The 26,452-nt window shown below is 42.7% G+C and overlaps 1 protein-coding gene across 1 annotated transcript in view; it reads right to left on the reverse strand.

Moving 5' to 3' along the window:
* RAPGEF4 (Rap guanine nucleotide exchange factor 4) overlaps positions 1–26,452 on the reverse strand; it is a 236,578-nt gene that overhangs the window by 74,854 nt on the left and 135,272 nt on the right. Inside the window, exons 5-8 of the mRNA XM_015407277.1 lie at positions 21,589–21,661; positions 19,947–20,011; positions 9,164–9,270; positions 1,232–1,353 (exon numbers count right to left, since the gene is read on the reverse strand). Coding sequence (XP_015262763.1) covers positions 1,232–1,353; positions 9,164–9,270; positions 19,947–20,011; positions 21,589–21,661 — 367 coding nt within the window. The remainder of the gene's footprint in view (positions 1–1,231; positions 1,354–9,163; positions 9,271–19,946; positions 20,012–21,588; positions 21,662–26,452) is intronic.

The raw sequence follows: 26,452 nt of genomic DNA on the forward strand, positions 1-26,452 counted from the left end.
GAGCCCAGCTCGCCCAGGCTTCTTGCCTCCTGCTGCCTTGGCAATGCCTCTGGCCCAGCCCCAGCCCCCGGGAAATTGGAAAGTCTACGCCCTTGCTGTGTGACACAGAGTTTTGGACTGGATGGGCCTTTGGCCTGATCCAACATTGGCATCTCTTATGTTCTTATGTTCTTATGATTTATTCCCTGACATATTTCTTACACAGTTCAGACACACTTCTCTCAGCAAACATTTCTTATGTTCTTATGTTCTTATGATTTATTCCCTGACATATTTCTTACACAGTTCAGACACACTTCTCTCAGCAAACATTTGAAAATTTATGTTACATGGGACTCATTGAAGTTTCTACGAAAGCCATCGAGATTGCTGTACCTCAGCATCTTACTCTAATCCAGGGGTCCCCAAACTTTTTGAACCTGTCGGCATGTTTGGAATTTTGACAAAATATGGTGGGCACAGCCACACAATGGCTGCCACAAAATGGCTGCTGCAGGAGGAGGAACCAGCCACAAAATGGCTGCTGGAACGTACCTTCAGTCACACAGTGAAGATTATTGTGCTGTGGAGGCATCATCTGCCAAACCAACATTTTAAAAGAAACCGCAGAGCCAATCAGAAGCCTTACTGGAGTAAAGCCCCACCTGGCCCCGCCTACTTTATACAAACACTTGGCAGGTGCCAGGAAAGGTGTCAGCAGGTGCCATAGTGACCATGGGCAACACGTTGGGGTTGGGGACCCTTGCTCTAATCTGACAACACATGGAAATCAAGAATGGAGCTAGACATATGAAGTGTAGGGCTATGCAGCTAGTGATCGACAAAACTGAAAATGACAAGACAAGGTAGTAACTTGCTATACAGTTAATAGGTGGGGGTAAAACTTGTCCCTCACTCTAGATAATAATCAGGTTTACCTGTGTACCCCTTCACATTTATGGATAAAAGGAAAGAGATGAATTTGGGCATACCAGTGAAAGGCACTACACATGTCCACAGCCTGTCACCAATGGGAGTCCATTCAGAGGCACAACATGGCTCTGTGTATAGACACACATGTATCCCAGTGGGGAATCCAGCAACAAACAGGTCCTCCCATGAACAAATGCTGTTGTTATTAAACACATTTGGTAGTATTTGTCCATGCCTATATGGAGACGTGTATTCACACACACACACAAGCAGCAACTCTGACGGGAGGAATTTCGTGTAAAGCAAAGGCTCCTCTTACCATGGTTGAGAACGCCTTCTTCCAATAATACTTGCCACATGCCCACGGCCTGTGTCCGTAAATGGACGCACGAACTTTGCTGCATCATCCAGTCTACTAGTTCTGTTCCAACGCAGCATTGTCTGAGGGAGGGAAAAAAATAGATTACACTTTTAGTGCTTACAATGCCCCTAATGGTGACAGGAACTTTATAAGTCATAATAATTTACCAATAAACTGAACCAGGTCAGGAGAAGGAATCTGCTTGAAGCAATTATCGGGAATAATGGCACCAAGGAACACTGCTTCAGCTAGTTTAGTCCCAGAAGACATGATGTTGATTTATTCAATACAGTCTCCTCACCTCACCGGGAAGGACTGTCTGGGCTGAGTGACACAGTGGCTTGGATCCACTGGGACATTTCTGCAGGCATTTCTGCCCGTGGACCGTGACTTCCTTGTTCCCCCCTCCTTCTTCAGCCCAGAATGGCCTCCTGTACAGAGGGACAGAAGATTCCCCAGGAACAGAATTTTGAGGGGCGTTTGGGGCCACAAGTGAGAAGGGGAGGTGAGAAATGTCCTGGCTCTTTAACAGAGATTTAATGGTTGGTCATTTACCAGATGATGTTCTTTACCTCCATGCCATGAAAAGCTTCAACATTTCCACACATTAAGCCTTTATTAAAGGGATGGGGCAGTTTTTTCTAGGCCCATTGGCAACCCTAATTGATATGCATCGCTGGCTGTTGCTAGGAGGAAGAGATTGGATTTATATCTGGCCCTTCACTTGGAGTCTCAAAGCGGCTTACAAACTCCTTTCCCTTCCCCTCCCCACAACAGACATCCTGTGAGGTAGGTGGGGCTGAGAGAGCTCTGACAGAAACTGCTCTTTTTCAAGAACAGCTCTTATCAGAGCTACGGCTTGCCCAAGGTCATCCAGGCAGGTGCAAGTGGAGGAGTGGGGAATCAAACCTGGTTCTCCCAGATTAGAGTCTGCACACTTAACCACTACACCAAACTGGCACTAGAAGCGTTAGAAATTATATAAGTGTATGAAAGAAGAGCATAAAAAGTCAATAACCCCCACTTGCCAAAATTTGAGAGTGTAAGGGACAAATCACCCTAATCTGGGTGATCTGAGCTAGTCCAATCTGGTCAGAATCTAAGTAGGGTTGGCCATGGTTAGTACTTGGATGGGAGACCACCACAGAAGCCCAGGGTTGCTATGCAGAGGCAGGCCAGGGCAAACCACCTCTGAACGCCTCTTGCCTTGAAAACCCTACAGGGTCTCCAGAAGTCAACTGCACCTCGACAGCACTTTCCATCACCAAGAGAGAGGTCAGCCTGTCCCTTCCCATCAGGTTTTGCAAACATTTGAAAACAAAGGGGAGAAATCCTTCTTGCTGCTTTCGAATATCTTCAGAGCACGGTGGAATAAAGGAATTGCTCACTTCATACCCTGCTACAGCAGCACTCAGAAGCAGCAAGAACAATTCTCACACCTTCTGAGCATCTGCAAAGCTTGGTACAAAATGAGAGGTTGATCTTTCCTTTCTAGGCACCAGGACACCAGGGCTTAGAGGCAACCACAAATAATGACAAGCTACAAAGGCCAGTCACGATGCATAGGCAGCTGGTAAAACAGCAAGGTCACTAGCACAACTCTATGGTGCTAGACTAGGACTGAGCCTAAAAACGTTTTCCTGGGAGCAAGTCCTGTTGAATGAACTGAGCAGGGTTTTATGTAAGTAGACCTGTTTAGGATGACTCTCCTAAGTGCAATCACCCTTCCAAGTCTATTGAACCCAGTAGGTTTAGAAAGGTATAACTATTCAGGACTGCACTGCAAAACTGCAGTCCTATGCAGTGTTACTCCTGTTCTAAACCCTGTGAATTCAACAGACATAGACTACAGTTAACTCTGCACAGGATTACTCTGTAAGGCTACCCTTTCTGTACGTTTAATTCCCACTGTGAGCACAACACAAATAAAATATTATCTTGTTCCGTACAATTGCCCATATGGCAAAAGCATCCCTGTGATTTGGCACAGGACAAGGAGATTCTTTACTCAAGAGATATAGCAGAACTAATTACAGCAGTAATTTATAATTAAACTGGCTGTATTTAGGAGAAAGGTTTCACAGCGCCTTCTTGGTCGTTCTGTGCCTGGTTTCATAGTACTTAATTAAATTTCCAAGTTTGTTGTTTTTTAAAAATGACATGAAAAGGAAAAGAAATAAACTCTTAGGGAAACGTTACTTCAAAGAAACTTGTTTCTGTGGTGCTATTTCAGCTTTCAGGGGGTTAGAGACAATAGAACTAGGAAATGCCTCAACAAGACTCCCTCTGAGGTATATTTCAAGTTCCACTGGGGGATTGTTGCAATGGATTTTAACAGCATTTATTGTGGTTACTTTTAAACCTAATAATAACTATATCAGTGTTAATCAACAAAGTCAGCACCATCCCTTCTTTCTGACACAAAGGGGTTGGTACTTCTGGAATGCGTACATACCCATTTAATAATAATAATAACAATTTAATAATACCAGTCAAGGCATGTGAGTTACTGAAGGGCACTGGAGCAATACTCTTATATGATGTGAAATCCAGGTGAAGAGGTCCTTTAGCTGTTCTCAAATGTTAAATAATGCTTTCATCAGATAGTCCCAAGATCCTCAACCTTGTTGAGCCTGTGAGCACTTTTGGAATTTTAAGGAAGTTAAGTGGGCATCACCACAAAATTGCTGCCATAGAGGGGAGTAGTCACAAAATGGCAACCAGCCATGGGGGGATTAATCATGTTTGGAGGTTCCAGGCCACATATTCTCGTTATGATGGAGGCGGCAGCAGTCTCTAATGGCTGCTTCCTGCAGGCACAAATACTTTTCTGAGCATGTCCTGCCACTTCCCCAAGCAGGCAGTGGAAAGCCTGGGTAGACCCTTTTCCTTGAAACATTGCTTGTGCTCTTTTTGTAGCAGGAAGTCCTTTGCATATTAGGCGACATACCCCTAATGTAGCCAATCCTCCAAGAGCTTACAGAGCTCTTCTTACAGGGGCTACTGTAAGCTGTTGGAGGATTGGCTACATTAGGGGTGTGTCGCCTAATATGCAAAGGACTTCCTGCTACAAAAAGAGCCCTGCTTGTTTTCAGTTTCCAAAGAAAGAGGAATTGTTTGCTCTATAGAATTCTACAGGGAGAGGTTCCCAAACCCAGTGAAGGCCCTGGTAGAAATGAGCTGGGCACATTTGGTCGCTCAAGTATAGGGTTGCCAGGTCCCTTCATTGCCGTGGCAGGGGGATTTGGGGGGCCTTCCGGGGGTGGGCAGGGACATTGTGTGATATGCTGATCTCACCTGGAAGTGACATCAGCATATTGGGGGAGATGATGCTCTATGATAAAAATGGCCTCAAACTATAGAGTTTTGCTCAAAAAGTAGAGTGTCCCCCCCCCATGTCACTGACATGCTGACATCACTTCCGGGGGATGTCAGCACACTGCCTGCAGTGTCACTGTTGGGGGTGGTGGTGGGAATTTCCTCCTGCCGGCCAGCTGGCCAGCAGCAAGCAAGAGCCCATGAAAGCGGTGGAATCCTCTGCCCCCACCTGGGGAATGGTATCCCTATTCAAGTAGTAGGGAGAAGATTTAAAGTCCCTGTTTTATTCCATTCAAGACCCTTCAGATTTTATCCCCGAGAAGGAAGTGGGCACCAGGAAACACATCAGCAGGGTCACATGCTGGGATGCACTGAGACGGACAGTAGTCTTGTCACAAACCTTAACCTTCTACCATTCAATAATCAAAATATACTGTTGACAAATTTGGGGCTATATAAGAATCCTTTTCACATATTCTAATAAGGTAGAAAGAGCAACCATTAAGACAGGGGTGAAGTATTGCAGACTGACTACTCTAAAACTAATTATGGCCAAAGACCAGCTCAGAAATACCAGCAATGGTACATTAAAAAAGTTGCATAAATTACATCAAAATGAGCAAATATAATCCATTAGATTACTATAGAACAAAAATAATCTCTAGTAGCTGCACAGCATCTGGCCACTTTAGCTGTGATCCAAAGCTTATGATCTGAGAGGAGATCATTAGGTCTACATGGAATTTTTTGAAGAATAGGAATAATAAAATTATGAGATCACAATCAAAAGGGCAATATAATAGGACATGCCCAGCAGTTTCAACTCCCCCACTTTCACAAGGCTATGTTGAAATGTATGTGCATAAACATATCCTCACACAGGGCACTCTGCATGATCAGGAATATCAAGGATTCCTGGAGCATGCAGAGACAGGTGTAGTGAGGTGGCATTACTATGCAGATGACACTCAGCTTTATTTTTCCTTAACAGGTGAACTGGATGGGTGTACAGAAGTCCTGAAAAGATGTCTGAAGAAGGTAATGGTTGGATGAAGACCAATAAACTGGATCTCAACCCAGAGAAGACTGAGATACTCTCAGTCAATGACAATGCTACTTGATGACTGAGGAGTCAGCCTGTCCTAGAGGGGTTTCACTCCATCTCATAGAAACAGATTAATAGATTGGGAGTGCTTCAGCCAAAATCTCAATGCTCAGGTCTCCTTTGTCGCACAAAGCACCATGACCTGGCCATGGTGATACATGCACTGCTCACCTCCAGGTTAGATTATGAGGGTTGCCAGCTCTGGGTTGGGAAATACCTGAAGATCTGAGGTATGGGACCTGGGAATGAAGGGGTTTGGGGAAAGGAGGGACCTCAGTGGAGTCTAATGCTATAAAGCCTACCATCCAAAGCAGCTATTTTCTCTAGGGGAACTGATCTCTGTAGTCTGAAAAGCAACTGTAATACTAGGAGATCTTCAGACCCTGCCTGGAGGTTGGTAACCCTGTATTGCTGTAATGCGGTCTATGTGGGGTGTCTTTGAAAATGGTGCAGGAATTTCAAAATGTAGCAGCCAGGCTACTATTAGGGGCTGGGTCATGAATTGTTATCACGTCCATGTCCGTAGTGAAAAATCGTCATAGCTGCCCATCTGTTTCCTGGCACAATTCAGTGTGTTGGTTCTTACCTATAAAGCTTTAAACAGTTTTTTTTAATGTGCTGGCACCTCACCTGCGGAATATCTCCCCCATTGAGACTTGCTTGGTACCTAATATATTCCTGTTCAGGAGCATTTCTTTTTACCCAGACTTTTAATGAAGGGGGTGATCTAATAATTTGTTTTATTACAATCAGCTTCTAGCCTGAGTACTGTTATGTGGACCAGTTAGGCTGCCAAATGTTTTATTCTCTGGGTTTTTATGTGCTTTTATGCTTCTGGCCTTTTATTGGCTGCTTCATAATGGCTGTTAATTTTTATAATTTTACGCCATTATGCTTTTCTGTTATTGTATTTTTGTAAGCCGCCTTGAGCAGCTCTCTGAAGAGGTGACATATGGATGGTCTAAATGGAATACAAACACACACATTTCAAGGTAAATTTGGGGTTGGAGCTTATTGCCAAGATCCTGCTCCCCACCATATGTTTGTTTTACCCCAATTAAAACATCTCAAAAGGTTGTTTATAAAATGGTGCAAGAACATAATATCTCCACTGAACTTGCTAGAATAATACCTGGAACCTTAAATTTAAATGAAAACAAAATAACTGGGAGGGGGAGCAGTATCTCTCAGTGGAACTCTAGAGGAAATCTGCCTGGCCAGTTCACTGATGCTGCTTCGTTGCCAAGTGATGATTAAAAACCAAAACAAAACCTAGAATAGTTCAGTGTCCCCCCAAAACCACTTATCTTACAGAACTCTATTGGTGCTATGGTGGCGAGATAATAGTTGAAAAGTATAAACCTTGTTTAAATAAACTTCTGCTTAGCATTTTGGATGATTTGTTTGTTATGACTTAGGGTTGCCAGGTCTCCCCTAGCTACCAGAGGGGGATGGAGGTACGGTAGCCAGATCCAGGTTGGGAAACTCTTGGAGATTTGGGGATGGAGTCTGGGGAGGACAGGGATCTCAGCAGGGTAAAATGCCAGAGAGTCAATTTCCAAGCATCCATTTTCTCCAGAGGAACAGATATCTGTAGTCTAGAGAGTAGCTGTAATTCCAGGGGATCCCCAGGACCCACCTGAAGGCTGGCATCCCTATGAAGGCCCTGCAGATTTTGTTTTCTTTATTGTTGTGGGGCCCTTTGGGTATGATTGGTGCAAAGAGTGCAATTCACATGCTTTAAAAATGTAGAAAAAGAGTATTTACAGCTTTACAAAGAACTGCAGCTGGATGAAAATCCGCTTTGATCCTGTAATTCTGACAAAGAGATCTGTATAACACAAAAGACTGGAGGTGGAATGAAATATATCCTTTAATCTATTTTGCTTCTATGAAATTAAATAATTCCTACTTCCTCAATTACATTTACTAAAGAAAAAAAATCATCCTTGTGGTATTTAATTCAATTTCTTCCACTTCCTAAAAAGAATGAGCTCAATTGCTGTTATACATTAAAATCCATATCGGAAGGAAAGAAAAAGACATGAAATTCCCCTGCCTTCAAAACTCCTATCCCGCTGAAGCCATACAAATAAATCATTTCAACAAGGCACTGCTGCCACCACCAGGATACACAGAAGCATAAACTAAAAACAGAAATTTACTGTAAATAAACTTGCCAAACCTGTAACAGGCAGATACTCTGGCTACAATTCAAGACATAACCTCACATAAAATGTATCATTGGATACATTATGGAACCCTGATCAAAAAGGTATCCCATGTAGTTTTCTGTCCTACTTAAACCAGGTTGCCTGACCTAGGTGTGGGGATGTTAGCAGGCCCATTATTGGTAGCTACAATGGGCAATACTACACATAATACTGCTACCATGAATACTACTGCCTTGGATCCTGCACCTTCTTTCCTCTTTCGCTCCTCTGCGTCCCCTGTAGACTGGTCCTCTGCTGCAGAACTGTGTTCTTCAGGGACTAGGTGGGCAGCTCTTTGGTCTGAAGCAGTATTTTCAGAAGTTTCAGTCCAGTGGCACCTTTAAGATCAACAAAGTTTATTTAAGGTATGAGCTTTTGTGTGCATGCACACTTCCTCAGATACCCACCTGGATCTATCTTCATGGAAGGCACCACATGAAGCCACATGGAATGGAACTCTATCAACCTTATGGTAAGTTCCATTTCACTATATCTGAGGAAGCGTGCATTCACACTATATTGGAGGAAGCGTGCATTCACACGAAAGCTCGTACCTTGAATAAAACGTTGTTGGTCTTAAAGGTGCCACGGGACTCAAGCTTTGTTCCTCAGGCACTAGGCACTTTCTCTAATGCAAGACCAATCCTGATGGCACCTGGGTTTTGGCCATTGACTGGATGGGCCATTGGCCTGTATACAACATGGCTTCTCTTACATTCTTATGTCTTTGGAAGAGCCAAAGAGTTCCTAGCACAAGAGGAACATGCTCCGCAGAGGAGGACCACCTCCACTACAGAAGGACAGTGCAAGAAGAAAGAAAATACAGGACCCCACCTCCATACTTATCAGTTAATCTTACATACCCAGCACCACATTGAAATCAGGCCAGAATTACTCATTTATTTCAATTATACACCACCTTTCTCCCCAGTGAGAAACTGAAGTGGTTTACATTGTTCTCCTCTCTTCCACTTCATCCTCACAACAACCACAAGCAGGAGGTTGGGGTGAGACTGTGTGGCTGGCCCAAGTTCACCCCATAAGCTTCCATGGCAGAGTGGGGATTTGAAGACCTCTAACCACTGCACCACACTGTCTTCTGATGGAGTTCCGTGGGCTGACCTCTGTCTTGGTTGCGATTACAGTAATCACCCAATAAGTCCAGGTCTTTGGAGATCTCCAGGGATGGCAAGGCTCAACTAAAAAACACAATATGATATAAAAAAAAATCCCATGCAAACATATCACATATACCTGTATGTCTTCAGGTGATATTTGCGGTCTCTTATCATGTGAGGTGCTCTGGAGAGGATTGCATTCCGTAATACCTTCCCAGCTCTCAGGATTTTTTCTGATGGAACCTTGGAGAGTGATGAAGAAGCAACAAAGAAAACAGTGAGCATATTTTAAATGGCCATGGCTTCTAGAAAGTCAGGATACGACACCAGTCTTGGTTACGATAGTGCTCTTTGCATAAATATTCTTCCGCAATTCTGTTAACACAAAGCTTTCATACAATAATGGGGCTTGTAAGCTTTACTCTAGTTATATGTACCTGTCTATCTTCCGGCAATGTTGATGCATCACCAATTTATTGCTAAAGCAGCATCCTGGTTAGTAATGTTGCAATGGCACAGGATTCAAGGCACCCCATTCTAAGAATTTATATCCTGGTGCACTGAGCTTACAGATCACTGCTCAGATCCAAAGTTCTATAAGTGGAGAGGTTTGTGGTCCATTTGCCTGGTCCATGCATTTACATTTTTGACAGACCACCCACGGACGGTGATTTGTTTTCAGCTGTCCATTGGGTCCACTGGGTGGTCCATGGGCCAGACATGTTGGTGCCCAGGGAACCTTTTGAAGCCATTCTGCTGCTGCTGTGCGGTGCCAGTGAGTTCGGGAGGCATTTAAATGCCTTCTTAGCCCACTTCCGGGTTGCACCAATCACGGACCTCACGAACCACGAACTGGTTCGTAAATCAGGAAAGTCCATGGAAGTTTGTGTTTCATAAAATTCACAAACCACAAACCTCCATGGCCTCCATCCCTGATAGGCTCCATCTGTGAGATCAAAGGATCCAACTCGTATTCCAGAGTATTTGATTCGTGCACATTGTATGTAATGGGGTTACAGAAGGGGGGATAAATCACATGGCATCACTACTCTGATATCATACTAATAACATCTCAATATTTCCTTCGTGAATTATTTCCATTTATCTATCAGTCTGGGGCTGTACTATAACTACCACCCATTATCTCTGTAATGGTTTTATCTGGTCAAAGTGGGATGTGATGCTCAATGAAAGGAGTCTGAAAAATAAAATGGGGGGGAGAAGTAATATAAAAATGAGAATAAAAATAAATGTGAAAGCAGGCGGTTTAAAATAAATGAACATACTAAAACAAATTGGAGGCTGAAGGGAGTCAACAATTCTCTGAGCCCCACTTTGCCTCGTAGGACATCATAAGGTGGGATTCAACCTTCCACTCCTGGAGATTGGGGGGGAGGACAAGGACTACAGTTGGGTACAGTACCATAGAGTACACTTTCCAAAGCATACATTTTCTCCAGGGGAACTGATCTTTGTATTCTGGAGATGAGCTCTAATTCCAGGGGATCCCCAGGCCCCAACTGAGGTTGGCAAACCTCATTTTAGGAGTCCTAATAGCTCAAAAAATGGTGCATGACTTTAAAAACAAATAAATGTTTTTTAGAAAGATCTATCCATATCCCGTTGCGTACTGAATAAATATTCTGTGCTCTTCATCCTAGTTGCCATGGTGACCCCATAGTGTTTCAGAGGAAGTTTGCCATTGTCTGCTTCCACATCACAACCTTGACATCACAACCCATTATTACTATGCTACCTCCCCATAGGCCTCCCAAAAAAATGGGGGGGAGATAACGTTTGCTGATTTCCCCTCCCCGCAAGGCAGATCTCCAGCTTTTCACTTAGACACAATGCTCTAATGGTCAGCTGGCCGGTGGTGGGCTGAAGCTCCAATGGTCAGCTGGCCAGTGGTGGGCTGAAGCCCCCAAAACCAGGGGAACCCACACCCCAACCTGGGGGCTGGCAATCTTATCTGGGGATCCCCTGGAATTACAGCTTGTCTCCAGACTACAGAGATAATCTCTCCTGGAGAAAACTGATACTTTTAGAGGGTGGACTGTGGCTTTGTACTCCACTGAGGTCCCTGTCCTCCCCAAGCACCACCCCCAAATCTCCAGAAGTTTCCCAACCTGGATCTATCAGCCCTACCCCCCCCCCATCTCCCACTTGTGGCCAGGGGAGACTTGGCAACCCTACCACTGATCCATGGGGAAACAATTTCTAGGGGCACTGATGACTGCAGCTGGAGGGAAGAGACAGGAATGTTACAATTTATTTCAGTACAGATCTGATGGCTCTGCATGGGATTCAAGCCAGAATCATTAATGTGGAAAATAATGGGACCATTGTCTGCACATGATATGGGAATGCACTAATCTCATTTCTTCTGGCTTTCGTTTGTTTTATGATGTAATGCTGATTTAATGCTGTTGCTGGGTTATTTCAAATTGTGCATTGATTGATGTTTATTGTTTATGTTGTTTGAAATATGTTGTAAGCTGCCTCAAGCACTTTTCTGGAGAGGCAACCAAGAAGTGATTTATCAAGTGATTGATTTTTGGAAGTACAATCCTAATCACACTTAACGGGAAAGCCCATTACAATCAGTGGAGTTTACATCTCAACCACTGTGCACAGGATCATGTAAAAACATCTTTTGCAAATAAATGTAACACAGGCATTAAAGCATTTTTGTGTCTTTCCTTCAATCTTATTAATTTCTGAAATATTTGACACCAACCTGTTTTTTGATTGCATCTTTAATTTCATTGTACTATGTACAATGACAATAAAGTATATTATTATTTCCCCAGGAAAGTGGGGCTATCACAATTATGCCACAGATTTATCAATTATTTTGTTGGCTTTGTATTATATTTGACTCTGTAACATCAGTTTCAGAATTATTTGCAGGCAGGTGTCTGCAGTATTCTTTATACGATTCTATGACTGACTACACAAATCTTGGTTTTTAAAAGGTTTCCTTTTCCAATTTTTCTGCCAAAGTTGAAAGAATAATTGTGAAGATTCAAGGAATTCATTTTGCCATTTTCAGTCACAGTTGCCAAATGTGCTACTCACGTGCGCGTGACTTGTCAGGAGAACTGAACCTTGAAAAGGGCTACTGTGTTTCTCACCATAATTACTTTTCCCAGCAACTGTCCAACTGCAAAAACTAATGGAGCACGTTTGCACGTCTTTATGCACACTGATCGAATCCCACAGAATACATGGCAAAGGGACAAGAGCATCCGATGCGTTTCTGACCTTATCGCATCTTGCAATCCAGTGCCACTCTTGACGCAATCATTTTATGCAGTCCCCAAAAATGTTCTCAGATTCCAGCATCTAACACAGTTTTCTCCCACATTCAGCATATTAGCATTTTACTATGGAATTTATGACTTCTTATTATTTCCTGCCTGGTGTACCTCTGAGTGGATTAGATCCAGACTAAGTTTTTGGTTGTTGTAATTTGTAAGTGCCTTCCATCACCAGAACAGAACTTTCCTACCTTCCCCCTCCCAATGCGGCACATAGAGCTCCCCATAATGCTGCTTTGGAGTGACAGGAGATCTTCAGGAACAGCATGAGGTACAGATCAGGGGTCCACAGCAGGAAAGAGGAACTGGTGGAAATGACATTTCTCCTTCCGTTAGTAGGAAATTGTCTGGATCGAGCCCATCTGTTTGAATCTGCTCTTCTGTCCTGTACCTTTGTGAATGAACCCCTGAGCTGACTTAATATTAGTTGTTGCTGTATTGCTTCTAGGCTGACTTGGTTCTCTTGCTAACTTGGTCTGTTTTATTACTCATTCTTTTTTTAATGTTAACTGTTCTTTTTGACGATATTGCTCTGAACAGTTCTCCCTGGGCAGCGGTATATAAACCACCCACATAAACGAACAAATGAATTTAAATATAAACGATGGTGCCATGCCAAGATATCTCATGCTACTTTAATCAATTATTCTCATATGTCCATTATTTATTTGTTGAAAACAGAACGATCTCATGCTACTTTAATCAATTATTCTCATATGTCCATCATTCCATGTGCAGACATGTGACTTTTAAAAAATGCAACTCCTCAAAACATTGTTGTTGTTGTTCAGTCACACAGTCGAGTCCGACTCTTCACGACCCCATGGACCCCGTCACGCCAGGCCCTCCTGTCTTCCGTTGTGCTCCAGATTTTGCTTAATTTCATGTTCGTTGCATCGATAACACTGTCTAACCATCTCATCCTTTGCCGTCCCCTTCTTCTTTGACTTTCAATCAAAACATGCCACCACCTAAAACAGCGCTGTATCAGACTGTTGTATTGCTACTGTGGAAGCAGATTCTCCTATAAAGTGCTTTATTAACAAAATATTATTTTAATTTAATTTTTTTTTCAGTCTTGCCATATGGATCCACAAGATGCTTGGTTCACAACCAATCTTATGGAAACCAAGCGCATGATGAATAAGTAAAGCCTAAAATGTTTAAATTAGTGTGTGCATGCATGCACATATGCACACATGCGCGCGCACACGCAAAACAACCACTAATGCAACAGGTTCATATTAAAAATAGCCATTGCTGTTCATAAGCTAACTGAAATAAAACATGTTTTCCAGTTTTCCTAAACGTGAAAACCCAAGCTGGCCTGCTGAGATTCTTTGGCAAGAGTCAATGACCAAGGAAATAAAAAGAGGTCACCACCCTGTCAGTTATGCCTTGCCAGCAGAATGTGAGGGGCAGCGTTTCAAATGCTTCCAGTTAGCTTGGCTTAACTGGGATCTGAGGGAATTCTTGGAAGATGATTAGTTGAAATTTAGGACAACCAGGCCAAGGGCCATCCTAAATGCATCCATGTATATTTATTTATTTGTCTACACATTTATATTTAAAGTAAAGCTTGGGGTGCTGTTTTGTTTTTTTTACAGAAAATTGAGCACAGAGGTGAGTGGAGCCAATGAGCTCACTCTTCACTTTGTTATGTCACATTGCTTTAAAGACTTTGACCTAGGCTGACTACAATACCAGAAAAGAACTCAGCTAGAAGAAAAGTGATGAAAGCAGCAGAAAACAGCATCATAATGCAAGGAGGAGAAGGGTTTCGCTACCTTTACCCAAGTGCACTGTTTTCTGGAGGGAAAAACAGACCTCAGCTTTATATGTGAATTAGCAGACATGACAACAAACACTTATTGGTTCCCCAAGATGTCTAGTTTGGCCCTTAACCTCCCACACAGTTCAGATGGAGTCACAGGTATCAGTTGTCAAGCAAAGGCCTATACCAAGAATGACCAACCAGCAGCTAGAGTTTCTGCCCCCCACTCCTGATCAGAAAGGCCTCGCTATGGAACACCATTAGGCACACCCTCTTGTTCACCTCACCTCTTCAAGTTCAACTGCTCCTTGCAAGCCCATTCAAACACTAAAAGGGCTATATATGTAATGTACCATGTGCAAGAGTGACACAGACTCATATAATGGGCATCTTCTTGTGGCCCACTTACCAACATGGTAAGACTATGTTTTATCACGGCACAATGGCAACCTTGGGGAGGGTGCTCAGTTTCTAGTTTTCTCCAGATTGCAGAATTCCTGTTCGACCAGGCAACATACACTTCTTTGGTTAGAGACAATAGTTTTCAAGAGAGCTGAAAGCAACACGAGAGTGATTCAACTAGCCATAGTGTACACACCTATTTCATTTGGCTCCCAGTTCATTCCTGTCAATTATGCTTGGAATTAAAATGTGCAGAAGTGGGTAAGAATACATATACTTCAAAAAAACCACCACTCTTTCACACTGCCCCTTTTAAACTCTCTGAAAGAAAATGACTGTCTCCAACCCTAGACAGGTAAACGTTGTGAGACTGAGGTTGATATAGGACCAATGGGGAGCAATTTCAGCCCTAAAGCTGTGGAGCATGTAATGCAAAGATCTGGTTGCTCTCCTTTTGGTCTGAATATCCTGAGAAAAAGTATTTGTTTATTTATTTAATATTGCTTTTTCACCTTTTTCACCATCATCACTGCCATGGAATAGGGTCTAACACAGGCTCTATGTCGTGTTTGATCAGTCTTTCTCTGACTTTTATGCCAGCGGTGCTCTAGCCACCTTCTTATGAAAGAAATCTCTCTGTGTCTGAATAGCGGCATCAAACAACTGTCTTAATACTGTAAAAAATTATGAATGTTAAAATTTTCCTCAGTAAAATCCAAAAGCTCTCAGTTATCTTGGTTTACATACAGTGTCTGATTAAATTCACCTTAATCTATTTTATTCCTAACTGGATCACTTCAGAATAAACTTAGTTTCAACCCTTCAACATTTCCACAAGTTTGTTACATACACTTCAGCTGCAGGAAGATAATTGCAACAACGTCCTTTTCTACACTGCTGGCCTTTTGCACTGCTGAAATGTGGGAATATGGAAAGTGGAAATATATATATAAAACACTATATCCACACTGAAACTCCACAATACTTGCTATAATTTTGTGCAGTTAAAAACGGCCATAGATAATTTCTTTTAAACGACAGAAGGACAACACAGTAAACACTAGAATGCAATGGTTTGACAGCAACGTTGTCTGATTCTGAACAAATGATGTCAGTTAAAGAAAAAACAACCCCAAACCCCTTTGTATGAAAGCAGCCTTAATAAGGGTTGGATCCCATTGAAAAGGTCCAAACATGTATGTATGGGTGTGATTTACACCAATGCTGTTCTCATCTAGCAGCATCTGTTTCCCCACCATGCACCTCCAGAGTTCCCCTGCCTTCCAGCATTTTGGAGCATTTCAGGAGATGGGAAGCAGGGAAGTTGAGCTTCTGCACACAGAAATTTTATATATGATCCAACTCCATATAAGTAATCAAATTGAATAGGTTTACATCATTATATACAAAGCAATCACAGTTCATTTAGTAAATGCTTGTACTAATACCAAATATTGGGAGGATTCATGGGTACATTTGTTCTTTAGGAATCCCTTTCTTCTCCACTATGGAGATTTCGGTAGCTACTCTGAAATTCTCACATTTCTCCCCTCAGGTTCCTAGGTTGAGCAAACAGCCAAACTTTTATACTGTGACAGGGTGGGAAACAGATAACTAGGGTGGTTCAGTCACAGAAGAAAAGAAAAACGGAGGGAAAATCTTGCCTCTGACTCGGAGGGAAGTGGACGGGGTCGTCATAGCTGCATTTCAATATTTTACCTTATATAAAGAACAAACTGATGACAAGTCAAGGATCATATGTCAAGACAGACCTATTTGTCACCAGCTCCTCCACACTTTGCATGTAAAGAGTTTTTCAGTTTACTTTCCTTTCCCAATATGGCATTTGTTTCCAAACATTCATAGCCTTTGAAATAATATGGAACAGCCAATTCACTGACAGTGATACAGATGTGTAGTGGAAGTGGGGAGTGGGGAGAATTCTCAATCTCAATCACGTGGCAATTCACATCATACCATTGTGGTCAAGATCACCGTGTCCATATGTTCGAGGTCACTGGGCTTCAATCTTAGGCTTGTGACCTTCCGGTGGGTTGTGGAGCGTCATGAGATTGAATGTTTTTCCCAATACGTTCCCCCTCCCCAGCCTTGCCTCCCAGGATGCCAAAGAAACAGTTGGGTATATAAATATTTTATGTAATTTTTAAAATATGTTTTCTCACTTTCTCTGGTTCTACGGTTTTTCTACAAACCTGGGGGTTGCCTCAGGTTTGTAGACCGTCCCCCCAATCAGTACATGGCCCCACTGCAGATTTGTTGATCTATACTCTGTTCAGAATTGTGTGTGTGTGTGTGTGTAAAGTGCCACCAAGTCACAGCTGACTTATGGATATCCCATGGGGTTTCCAAGGCAAGAGACAAATGGAAGTGGTCTGCCATTGCCTCCCTCTCTGTAGCGACCCTGGAGTTTCTTGGTGATCTCCCATCCAAGTACTAACCAGGCTAGTCTTGTTGGTCAGCTGCAAGAAGGATGAGTGGGGCAAGGGGGGTAGCTTGGAAGGAGCAGGAAACTCTTGACCTCCTTGCATTTTGGGGTGAAGAGAGAATCCAGGAAGCCCTGCGATCCTCTCACAGGAATTATAACTCTTATAAGAGGATTTCAGAAGAGACGTCCAGGCGTGGCCATAAGTAGACACCTGAGGAATGCTGCACAAAAACAAAAATGTTGCGACTTGAGTAAAAAATGACTGGTATCTCATAATTCACAATCTGGTAATTCACCAGCCAGGTATCCGGTTTACAGGGAGTTACACAGCACCCTGAAAGGAGAAGATAGTGTGAAGCCCAAGAGAAGCCCAAGAGATTGGCACACAACATCACCTTCGAAGATGATGAGCCAGCCTTTTGTTCATCGTAAGGTGTTTTCCCAAGAACTGTTTTGTGATGAGGCTCCAACGACAGTGAACTTGGAGGACATCTTCCCAAATGTTCCTGGCAAGTTATGCATGCATTTCTCAACTGTGGTAGCATTCTGGAGGGTTGTTTGTTTGCCTGTTTGTCTTTTCTGACAGATTATTAAACCACAGCTGCTGCATCATTAGCACACTGTCATTTATTGCACAGCATATCATATCTGGTGTTAGTAGATGTTTCACAGGTTGTCATGATGGAAAGTAAAGTAGCTTCTGAAGTCTAATGTGATGTAAGTAAATAAATATATAGTCCTATGAAGATAGATCCAGGTGGGTTGCCGTGTTAGTCTGAAGCAGCAGAACAAATTTTGATTCCAGCGGTATACCCAAAATTAAACTTTATTGGTCTTAAAGGTGCCACTGGACTCAAATGTTGTTCTATATAGTCCAATGACATGCTGCCTTTCTGGATTCTCACTCTTCCAAGCAAGCCCCCCTTGAACCCACTCATCCTTCTCGCAGTTGACCAACAAGACTAGCCTCACTTCAACCCACAAAAACAAGGAGTTTGCCTCCCTCAGATATATCCTGCGATCCACTTGCCAACAAGCTACTTGCCAGCCAACTGCATCTGGGCATGGATGGGCTGCATGGTTGGGTGAACTTCAGGATGTTTGCTACAGACACCTTCTAAGGTTAGCAATGCCAATCACACCAATCACTGATGCCCTGAGCACCCGCTGCCAGGTCAGCTACTTCTCTCCTTATGTTTCCAGGTAACAACAGCCGCAATCTCATTGTCTCAATATAAGCACTTGAGATTCCTTGAATCAATGGAGTGAAGGCATCTCAATGGTGCCACTATTGCACTGAAGTGCTATATAAGTTTAGCACTATAGTGCTCAATTTACAACATTCCAAAAAAAAAAAAGTCCAAGGAAGATCACACAGTGAAAAAGGACAAGAAGAAAGTGGCCTTGTAGGAAGCACTATGGACATTTTAAACAACACACCACAGTGATTCAGAAGTGCAATGAAGGGGTAGAAAAAGGAAGAAAGCTGTTTCCCTCAAAAGCAGCTCAACCACCCTTTGCTAACCCAACACAAGCGGGTTTGTAAATTCCGCTAGCAGCCAGTTACTAAAACAGGTCTGTCTGAAATGACAGGAAAAAATCCATTAGCAACCAGTTACTAAAACGGAATACAAAGGCAGTTTGAAAAGGGCAAAATCAAGTGTCCGTTGTGATGTCTCCAAGGTTAGTAAAGGTTAAAAAGATGCATTAAGCCTCTCGGAGAAAGCAGAATAGACACAAGGGCAGTGGCAGACAAAAATAAGGAAGAATAAACTGTTTTCTTATGCAGCAGCTTTTTTAATGCTCCAGTGTTAGGCTTGGAAGCGAAAGGGAAGGTTCCTGCATTTTTTTTCTCTTCAAGGACTGATAGTAACTGTGGGGTGGGAGGGGGGTGATAAGCAAAACTTCATGGAGTGAAAGGGTAAAACCTCCGCACTTCTCCAGATTAGAGCTCCACATGGCCGCTATTTCCATCAAACAATACTGGGAAGCCCAGCATGATACCTCATTTGTCTCTAATGTGAATAAAATGTGCCGAAGGCATTACGTCTTATGATCCGACACTGAAGTCTTACTTTGCAAGTATACTGATTCTCTGGCCTACAGAAACAGGAAATGAGCACACCATTCAAGAGCCTCCCCCCTCTAAAATGTAAAAATCGTAAAATAAAAAGACAAGCTACACAGATTAACCCAGACACATTCCTATCCCTGCCAAATAAGCTACCGAGAAAAATGCATTATTAATTATAACATAAATTTTGTTACGGAAGAAAATAAATGGTTATAAAGGCCTCTGAATTTAAAATGGAAGTGAATATTCTAAGGAATTATGCCACCGAATGCTCTAATGGGATCACTGGAGAATATTAATAGTCATTTGGCTGGATTTACTTTTTTTCTGTTTAAAACTTTGCATTTATTGCAAACGCATTTCATGTGCTGGATAATTTGCTAGCATTCCATGACAGTCACTTAGACCTAATGTAAATATAAATGGCATGATTGCTTGTGGTCACATTGTGCAAATGTTCTTCTACTGCTACCTGTGATAGCAGCAACTTCAACCAACATAGTTGAAGTTTTTACCCAAAAAGCAGTTGCTGTGAGAAGTGTACAGACTATAATATTTTACAGATCCCCTGATGAAGCTCATGCGAAACGTGTAGGGGTCTTAGAGCAAATTAAAATTTATTCTTCCACCGCACCAATTGTCTTCTGTTGTTTGCTTAATTTTTTTCACTGACAATGCTGCATTCTCCATTGAACTGGGGGGGATCACTAACATGACATCAAGAAACCGTACGCTCAGAGGTCTGCCATAGGATGGGGAAATGAGGAAAAATTACCTCCCATTAACAAAAATGGTTGACAGGCTCCAAACCTTTTAAATTAATGTTTCCACAAACCCATTTTACATGTTGGGATTCCCTTCTTCCCACTCCCAAGATTAGCGAAAGAAAATGTGATTTACCTTGCTGCAGTGTTTTGAGATTGAACACAGACTGCTACTAGACATATTATCCTTGTCAGGCATCCCTACAAGGAAATATGGAATGTGTCAGAATAAGACTGCTTGGGGATAAAATTTGCTATCAAAGATGATTCATTCATAGAACTCACATCAGAGATAGGCCTACATAAGGATCCCTGCTATTCCAAAAAGAACTTTCTAGATTTCCCCACCCCCCCAAAGATATCCTTTCACCTTCACTTTAACTTTCCACGAGGATTTCTCCAGCACCCTATAATGTTAAATCTTGGGCTCTCTTTTGTATATATGAAAAATTGGGATACCTTTAAATTAAGCGGGTATTTAATAAAACAGATAAATATTGCCTCACAACCACAAAATAAGAAATGTGCCTTTCTTGTGCCACAGCTCAAAAAAACCCCATTGCATTCATGGCTGAGAATGGTATGAAATGTGAGAGCCAAACTTTGACCATCATAGAAGATCCATGATCGCGCAAGGGCCTCAGGCATGGGTGTCGGAGAGACTCCCAAACCTTTTCTCCTTTGTGGCATTTTTCCCAGTGCAAACAGACACATCTGTACATTTCTCCTCAGACAGCAAACAGCAGTCTGCAGGAGATTATTTGAATCAGGACAATGGTATAGGGCAGGGGTGGCCAAATAGGGTTGCCAAGTGGCACTTACCTTGCCGGCGGGGGACTCCCGTGTGGATCCCGGCGCGTGCGGGGAAGTGACGTCATGACGCCGGGCACACTGGGGGCAGGGCCACGACCATACAAGGGAAAACCATAGAGTTTCCCCTTGTATGGCCGTGGCCTGCCCCCAGCGTGCCCCGTGTCATAACGTCACTTCCCTGTGACGTGCACGCTGGGGCAGGGTTCCCCCCGGGGCCCAATTCCCCAGCATCGGGGAACGGGCCTCTGGGGGGGGTCCGCCCCCCGGGGGAACTTGGCAGCCCTATGGCCAAACTTGCTTAACATAACAGCTACATAGAATAAACATCAGATGTTTGAGAGCCGCAAGACATGAACAAATATTACACACATGTTTTTATTGAAAAATATGCATATTTGTTTTTTATTAACATTAAAAGAGACTGTGTGAAAGAGCCACATGCGGCTCCCGAGCTGTAATTCGGCCACCCCTGGTATAGGGGAAGAGGTTAAACATTTTGTATCTCATTCTCCAATATGAATTGGGCCCCGGTGTGTTACTTTTACCCTTTTAAAAAATCAACTTGTCCTGATCATGGATTTCCCTCACTATCAACCATTTGAGTCTTAGACTTGGCTTTGTATCTTTCTGAGCATGAATGCAGCAGGTGACACCTCTGATAAAATCTGCAGCACTCTTGGCTGGTTGACTTTCACCACATTTCCAATGCAAATCTGGCCCTATACCACTGCTTTTAAAACCACATCAACAAAACTGGGGGATCTCACCCCTGTTGTGAGTAGCGTTTGTCCCAGGATCCTACAGAACCAGGTGGTAGTGGTGGTGGGACTGCTGTTGTGGGACTTGGATGGGCTGAAGAGAAGCAAGGAAGGGATAGACCAAAGAAGCCATGCTCCCCAGGGCAGAAAGCCAGAAAAACTCTGGTGGATCCAAGCCATAGACTTTCAAAACTTAATTATACTTACTGTCATTGTTGGAGCTAGTTTCCATAACACCATAAGGAGGAGCCAGAAGTCCTGACATATATTGACGATATTTCTGGGGACAACAGAAAATAATAGATGTCACTTTGATTGAACAAACTTAGAGTCCAGTGGCACCTTTAAGACCAACAAGGGTTTATTCAAGGTATGAGCTTCCGTGTGCATGCACACTTTTTCAAATACAATGGAAGGTTCAAACTTATAGATGAGCAGAACAGCAAATTAACATGAAACATGATGATGTTTTATGATATGTGAGAACAGAATTAAATAACAAGCTAAGGTTATAAGGTCAACAGTTGTAAAGCAATAAATATGTCAAAATAAGTCTGAGATTCTCCATTCACTCCCAGAGCTTGGAGGTCACTAACTCTGGAGCCTTATATGATTTCACAGTACACACTACTATTTTTGCAAAAGTTCATTCCTATCTCTGTGTTCTCAAAAACTACCACATCATGATTTCATTACATACTTCTGTTTTGCAAATCACAGTCCATCTACATTTCCCCTGTGAAAACAGTGTGTTGGATCCTATGAATTCCCTCCTACCAAACATGATCCTATGAGTATCTCCTGCTAAGCATTCCTTCAAGGCTCTCCTCCAATGGAGAATGACTTTTTCTGATGGAAAAGGCTTCCTCTGATAGTTTGTCTTTGTTGAAAGAAGTCCTTCTCTGTTGGAGGAGGGAACCTCAGGACCCAGCTTAAAGGAAAGGAGTCCTGTTCCTGTTAAAAAAACTCAAGCACCTATGTGCCAAAGCACAAGGGCAAATAAAAAGTCCCAAATTTTTTAATATTAAAAAACAAATAAAATCTTTAAAAAATTAAAAATTCAGTCACCAGGTTTACACTATACATACAGACTCCTAACTTTAAGATCAGAAAGAATAAATTTAACTACATAGAGCGTAACTCCCTTATCGCTACCAGCCAAGAGAATAAAAGGTGATAATCATATGAACAGACAGGAAACTTGGCAACAAGGGGTGTTATAAAGCAATAAGTCACAGGGAGGGGAAAACAAATTTGACCCAAAAATTGGAATCAAGAACCACAAGGGTAAGAAAGAAGTCTGATAAAGGGCCAATATTAAAAACCTAGTTGAAACTTATAAAATACAAACATACATGGATTTATTAGAAAGACAGTTAAAAACATATAAGGGCCCAATGAAAGCCTCGTTAAAACGTTTAAGTGGCCAAAACACAAGGGCCAATATACATGACCTGATGCGTTTCCGCCCTATTGGGGCCTTATTCAGAGGTCAAACAGTATTGAGGTACACATAACAATAATGCATATTACAATAAGATAACCAATAAGTTAATACTGGACCAAGAAAAGGAAGGTTAAGCAGCAAGATCTATTGACACAAGACAAAGATGTTTGTGAGTCCTCTAAAGATGAAAGTCATGTGTCTGGTGCCAAATGCACAGCTGCTGAATTAGAACATCTTCCAATTTAGGTCCAAAAAGCACCTGTGTGGCTATCTTAGTCAGAGCTAGAGTGTCCTCAAGCAAAGAGCAGTGCATTTAGCACCAGACACATGACTTTCATCTTTAGAGGCCTCACAAAAAATCTTTGTCTTGTGTTATAAAGCAAGTCTGTTGAGTGGAATATAAACCACAACTAAAGAAAAAAGTTAGCTAGTGATTCAATGTCTGCTCTTCTGCATGGAGAGGATATCTGGGCTAGAAGGGCTCCAGCATGATGGCCCACTGTTTCTGCCAAAGGTAGCGTGTTTGCTCAGGCTAAAAAGAAAAGCTGATGATATATTGGGACTGTAAAAAAGTTAAAATATTGTCGTTGGACAGGAAATAAAGGGGTTGAAAAGCCCCAATAAAGTGCAGAACAAAGTATTTTAGCATCCTGGTTAGTTCTATCCTTAACAATTCAAAGGTTTTCTAACACCATGGATATCCAAAGAAGAGGACAGTAAAGCTATTTCAGTACGGAAATGGAACCATAAGTTTCAAATTCAATCCAATGTGATGCTGGCACTCGGGGGGGGTGAAGTACATGCAGGTACAACACTTGCAAAGAGTTTGCTTGGAATTAAATTGAAAACTAGTGCCATCTTATGTTGCAGAGAGGTAAAAGCTATTAAACAAGATCTAGTGCCAGTAACAATACATTGGTTTTCTGTCTTGTTTCATGTAACTGGATAGGACACATTATCTCAGTTTAGGGATGAGATTTTTATTTTAGTGAAAGGTATAGACAGAGATTTGCCACAGCTCAATTACTAACAGTAGATAATGACGCACAGTTTGTGGAAAGACTTCTCTGAACCTCTGTATTGATGCAATGTACAGTAAATCGCCGTAATTGTAAATGGTATCATCTCCTTGATACAGCTCACCAGTGAGTGCTTGTGCAGAGCAGACATAATCAATAGATCCCTCAGCTTATGTAATTTTCCATCTAGTATTTCAGTCATATCCCAGTCACTGGGGAAAGACAGAATAAAGCGAAACAAAGGCAACATTCTTCTGAGTTCATCTAAATCTCTGCTCATCTGCTAAGGTGTTGATAAATCATATTGTACTGTTGCCATATTAATGAACATACAAATTTACCTTGTTTCATTTTAATAGGTTTGTACAAAATAGAACATAGCCAAACAGAGCTCTAACGTTATGTAATTCTCTGTCTAGTATTTCATTCATATCCCAGTAATTGAGGATTACAAAAAAGCCCAAAACCTAGCTGATGATTTCAACTAAGCAGGCATAATCATTTAACCATAAAACCTCACTCACAATGTAGTTGGAATGAAAAAATATTATCTTTTGAATTCACAGCAGGAGGTATTCATGTAAGCCATAATCCAGACACAGAAAATATTTCTAGAGGTTTCTTATCACTAGGATTGCCAAGTCTTAATGACGTGCCAGCAGGGGATGGGAGGGAGCCTTCTGGGAGTGGGGCGGCATCTGCCCCAAATAGCAACTTCCCCAATATGACGATGTCACATGGAAGTGACATCATCACGTTGGGCACGTTGCACAGTGATGGTCTGGTTTGATGGCCAAACTCTATGGTAAAATCGCCCTTAAACCATAGAGTTTTGCCCAAAAACCAGTATCATGCAATATCCTCAGTGTGATGACATCACTTCTGTGTGACATCATGCTGTTTGGGGGTGGGTTTCCCCTGTCGACCAACTGCCTGGTGGCGGACAGAAGGCTCCAAAAGCAGGGGATTCCCCCACCCCCGCTTAGGGAATGGGAATCCTGCTTAGCACTACCATTCACACTAGAAGATCCTGGGGTGCAAATTCCCTATGTCTAGCAGCTTAATTTAGCCCTGACGTGGATAGCCCAGGATAGCCTGATCTCATCAGATCTCAGAAACTAAGCAGAGTTAGCCCTGGTCAGTACTTGGATGGGAGACCACTGAGGAAGTCAAGGGTTGCTACATAGAGGCAGGCAATGGCAAACCACCTCTGAACCCCTCTTGTAGGGCCGCCAAGTCCCCCCGGGGGGCGGATTTCCCCAGCTTTGGAGGCCCGATTTCTGCCGCCGCGGAATCGGGCCCCGGGGGAAACCCCACCCCGGCGTGCACGTCACCCGAAGGTGACGTGATGACGCCGGCCATGCTGGGGGTGGGGCCACAGCCATCTGAGGGGAAAACTCTATGTTTTCCCCTCAAATGGCTGTGGCCCCGCCCCCAGCGTGCCTGGCATCATCACGTCACCTCCGGGTGACGTGCATGTGGTGTGTGCGCGCGCGCTGAAGACGCTGTCCGGGAGCTCCCTGCCGCAGACGAAAAACAACTTGGCAACCCTACCCTCTTGCCTTGAAAGCACTATGGGCCATAAATTGGCTGTACCTTGACAGCAATTTTTTTAAAAAAGCAACCCTGTTTACATAGATAGTTCTGAGCCTGGTACAGAAGTCTATAAGATCAGCAGCAAACTGCACACAGCAAGCAATGATGCATTGCTTCCTCCCTTGTTGGGCAGGAATGATCATAGCAGATTCAGCTTTCTCTCCCATTCACTATTTATTCATTGATTCAGAAAATGTGTGTGTTGCCTGCTCAAGGCAGCGCACAAGATAAAATAATAAAATCATTAAAATTAACAGGCCATTAAAAAAAACCTAACCAAGGAAAACACTGAGTACAAAAATGCACTAAACAATTGGAGGGTAAAACAAGATAAAACATAGAAGAAGGCAAGATGTTTTTCTGGCTTGGAAGAAGAATAAGTTTTAATAGCTGCCTGCTTCATTTCTTGGGGGAAGCAGAACAATTGTGAACAAGGGGCTCTTATTAAAAACAACGCCAAAGACGTTCAAGCCAGATATCAACATTTCCACTCAAATTTCAGATAGACCATGAAATGCTGTAAACCTATTATTATATTACTTAAATGGCTGTCCAGGCCAGCCATAATCTGACTACAAATCAAAATGAGAAGACTAATGTAGCCATTGGGTCCTTCTCTGGCACCGCCTAGGGAGGGGAGGAAAAGTGGGTGCTCACAAAAGGCTGGGAAGTGGCCAACCAGCCACGAGTCTCTCCTCAAGGAACATGAGAACACTAAATAATCCAGAACTCACATACTTTATTGGTGAGCAATCACACCCAGCTCGCCAGAGAATTGTGCCACACTCCCTGCTCCAACTGCCTGGTTCCCTATACTTCTGCACATCATGAAAGTTTTGACTATCACTCATCCTCTCAACTCCTCTCCACAACCGCCCTTAAATCCTGGTATAAGAACTGCTGTTGGCCTGGGAAATGGGGGAGGAACCCTGACCTCCTCCACCCCCCAGCATCTTCTCCAGCCCAATGAGGTGCCTTTCCCCATTAGGGAAGCTGCCCATCCAGTTAT

This window comes from Gekko japonicus, unplaced genomic scaffold (genome assembly GCF_001447785.1).
Source record: "Gekko japonicus isolate JY-2015 unplaced genomic scaffold, Gekko_japonicus_V1.1 scaffold66, whole genome shotgun sequence".
Classification (NCBI taxonomy): Eukaryota; Metazoa; Chordata; class Lepidosauria; order Squamata; family Gekkonidae; genus Gekko; species Gekko japonicus.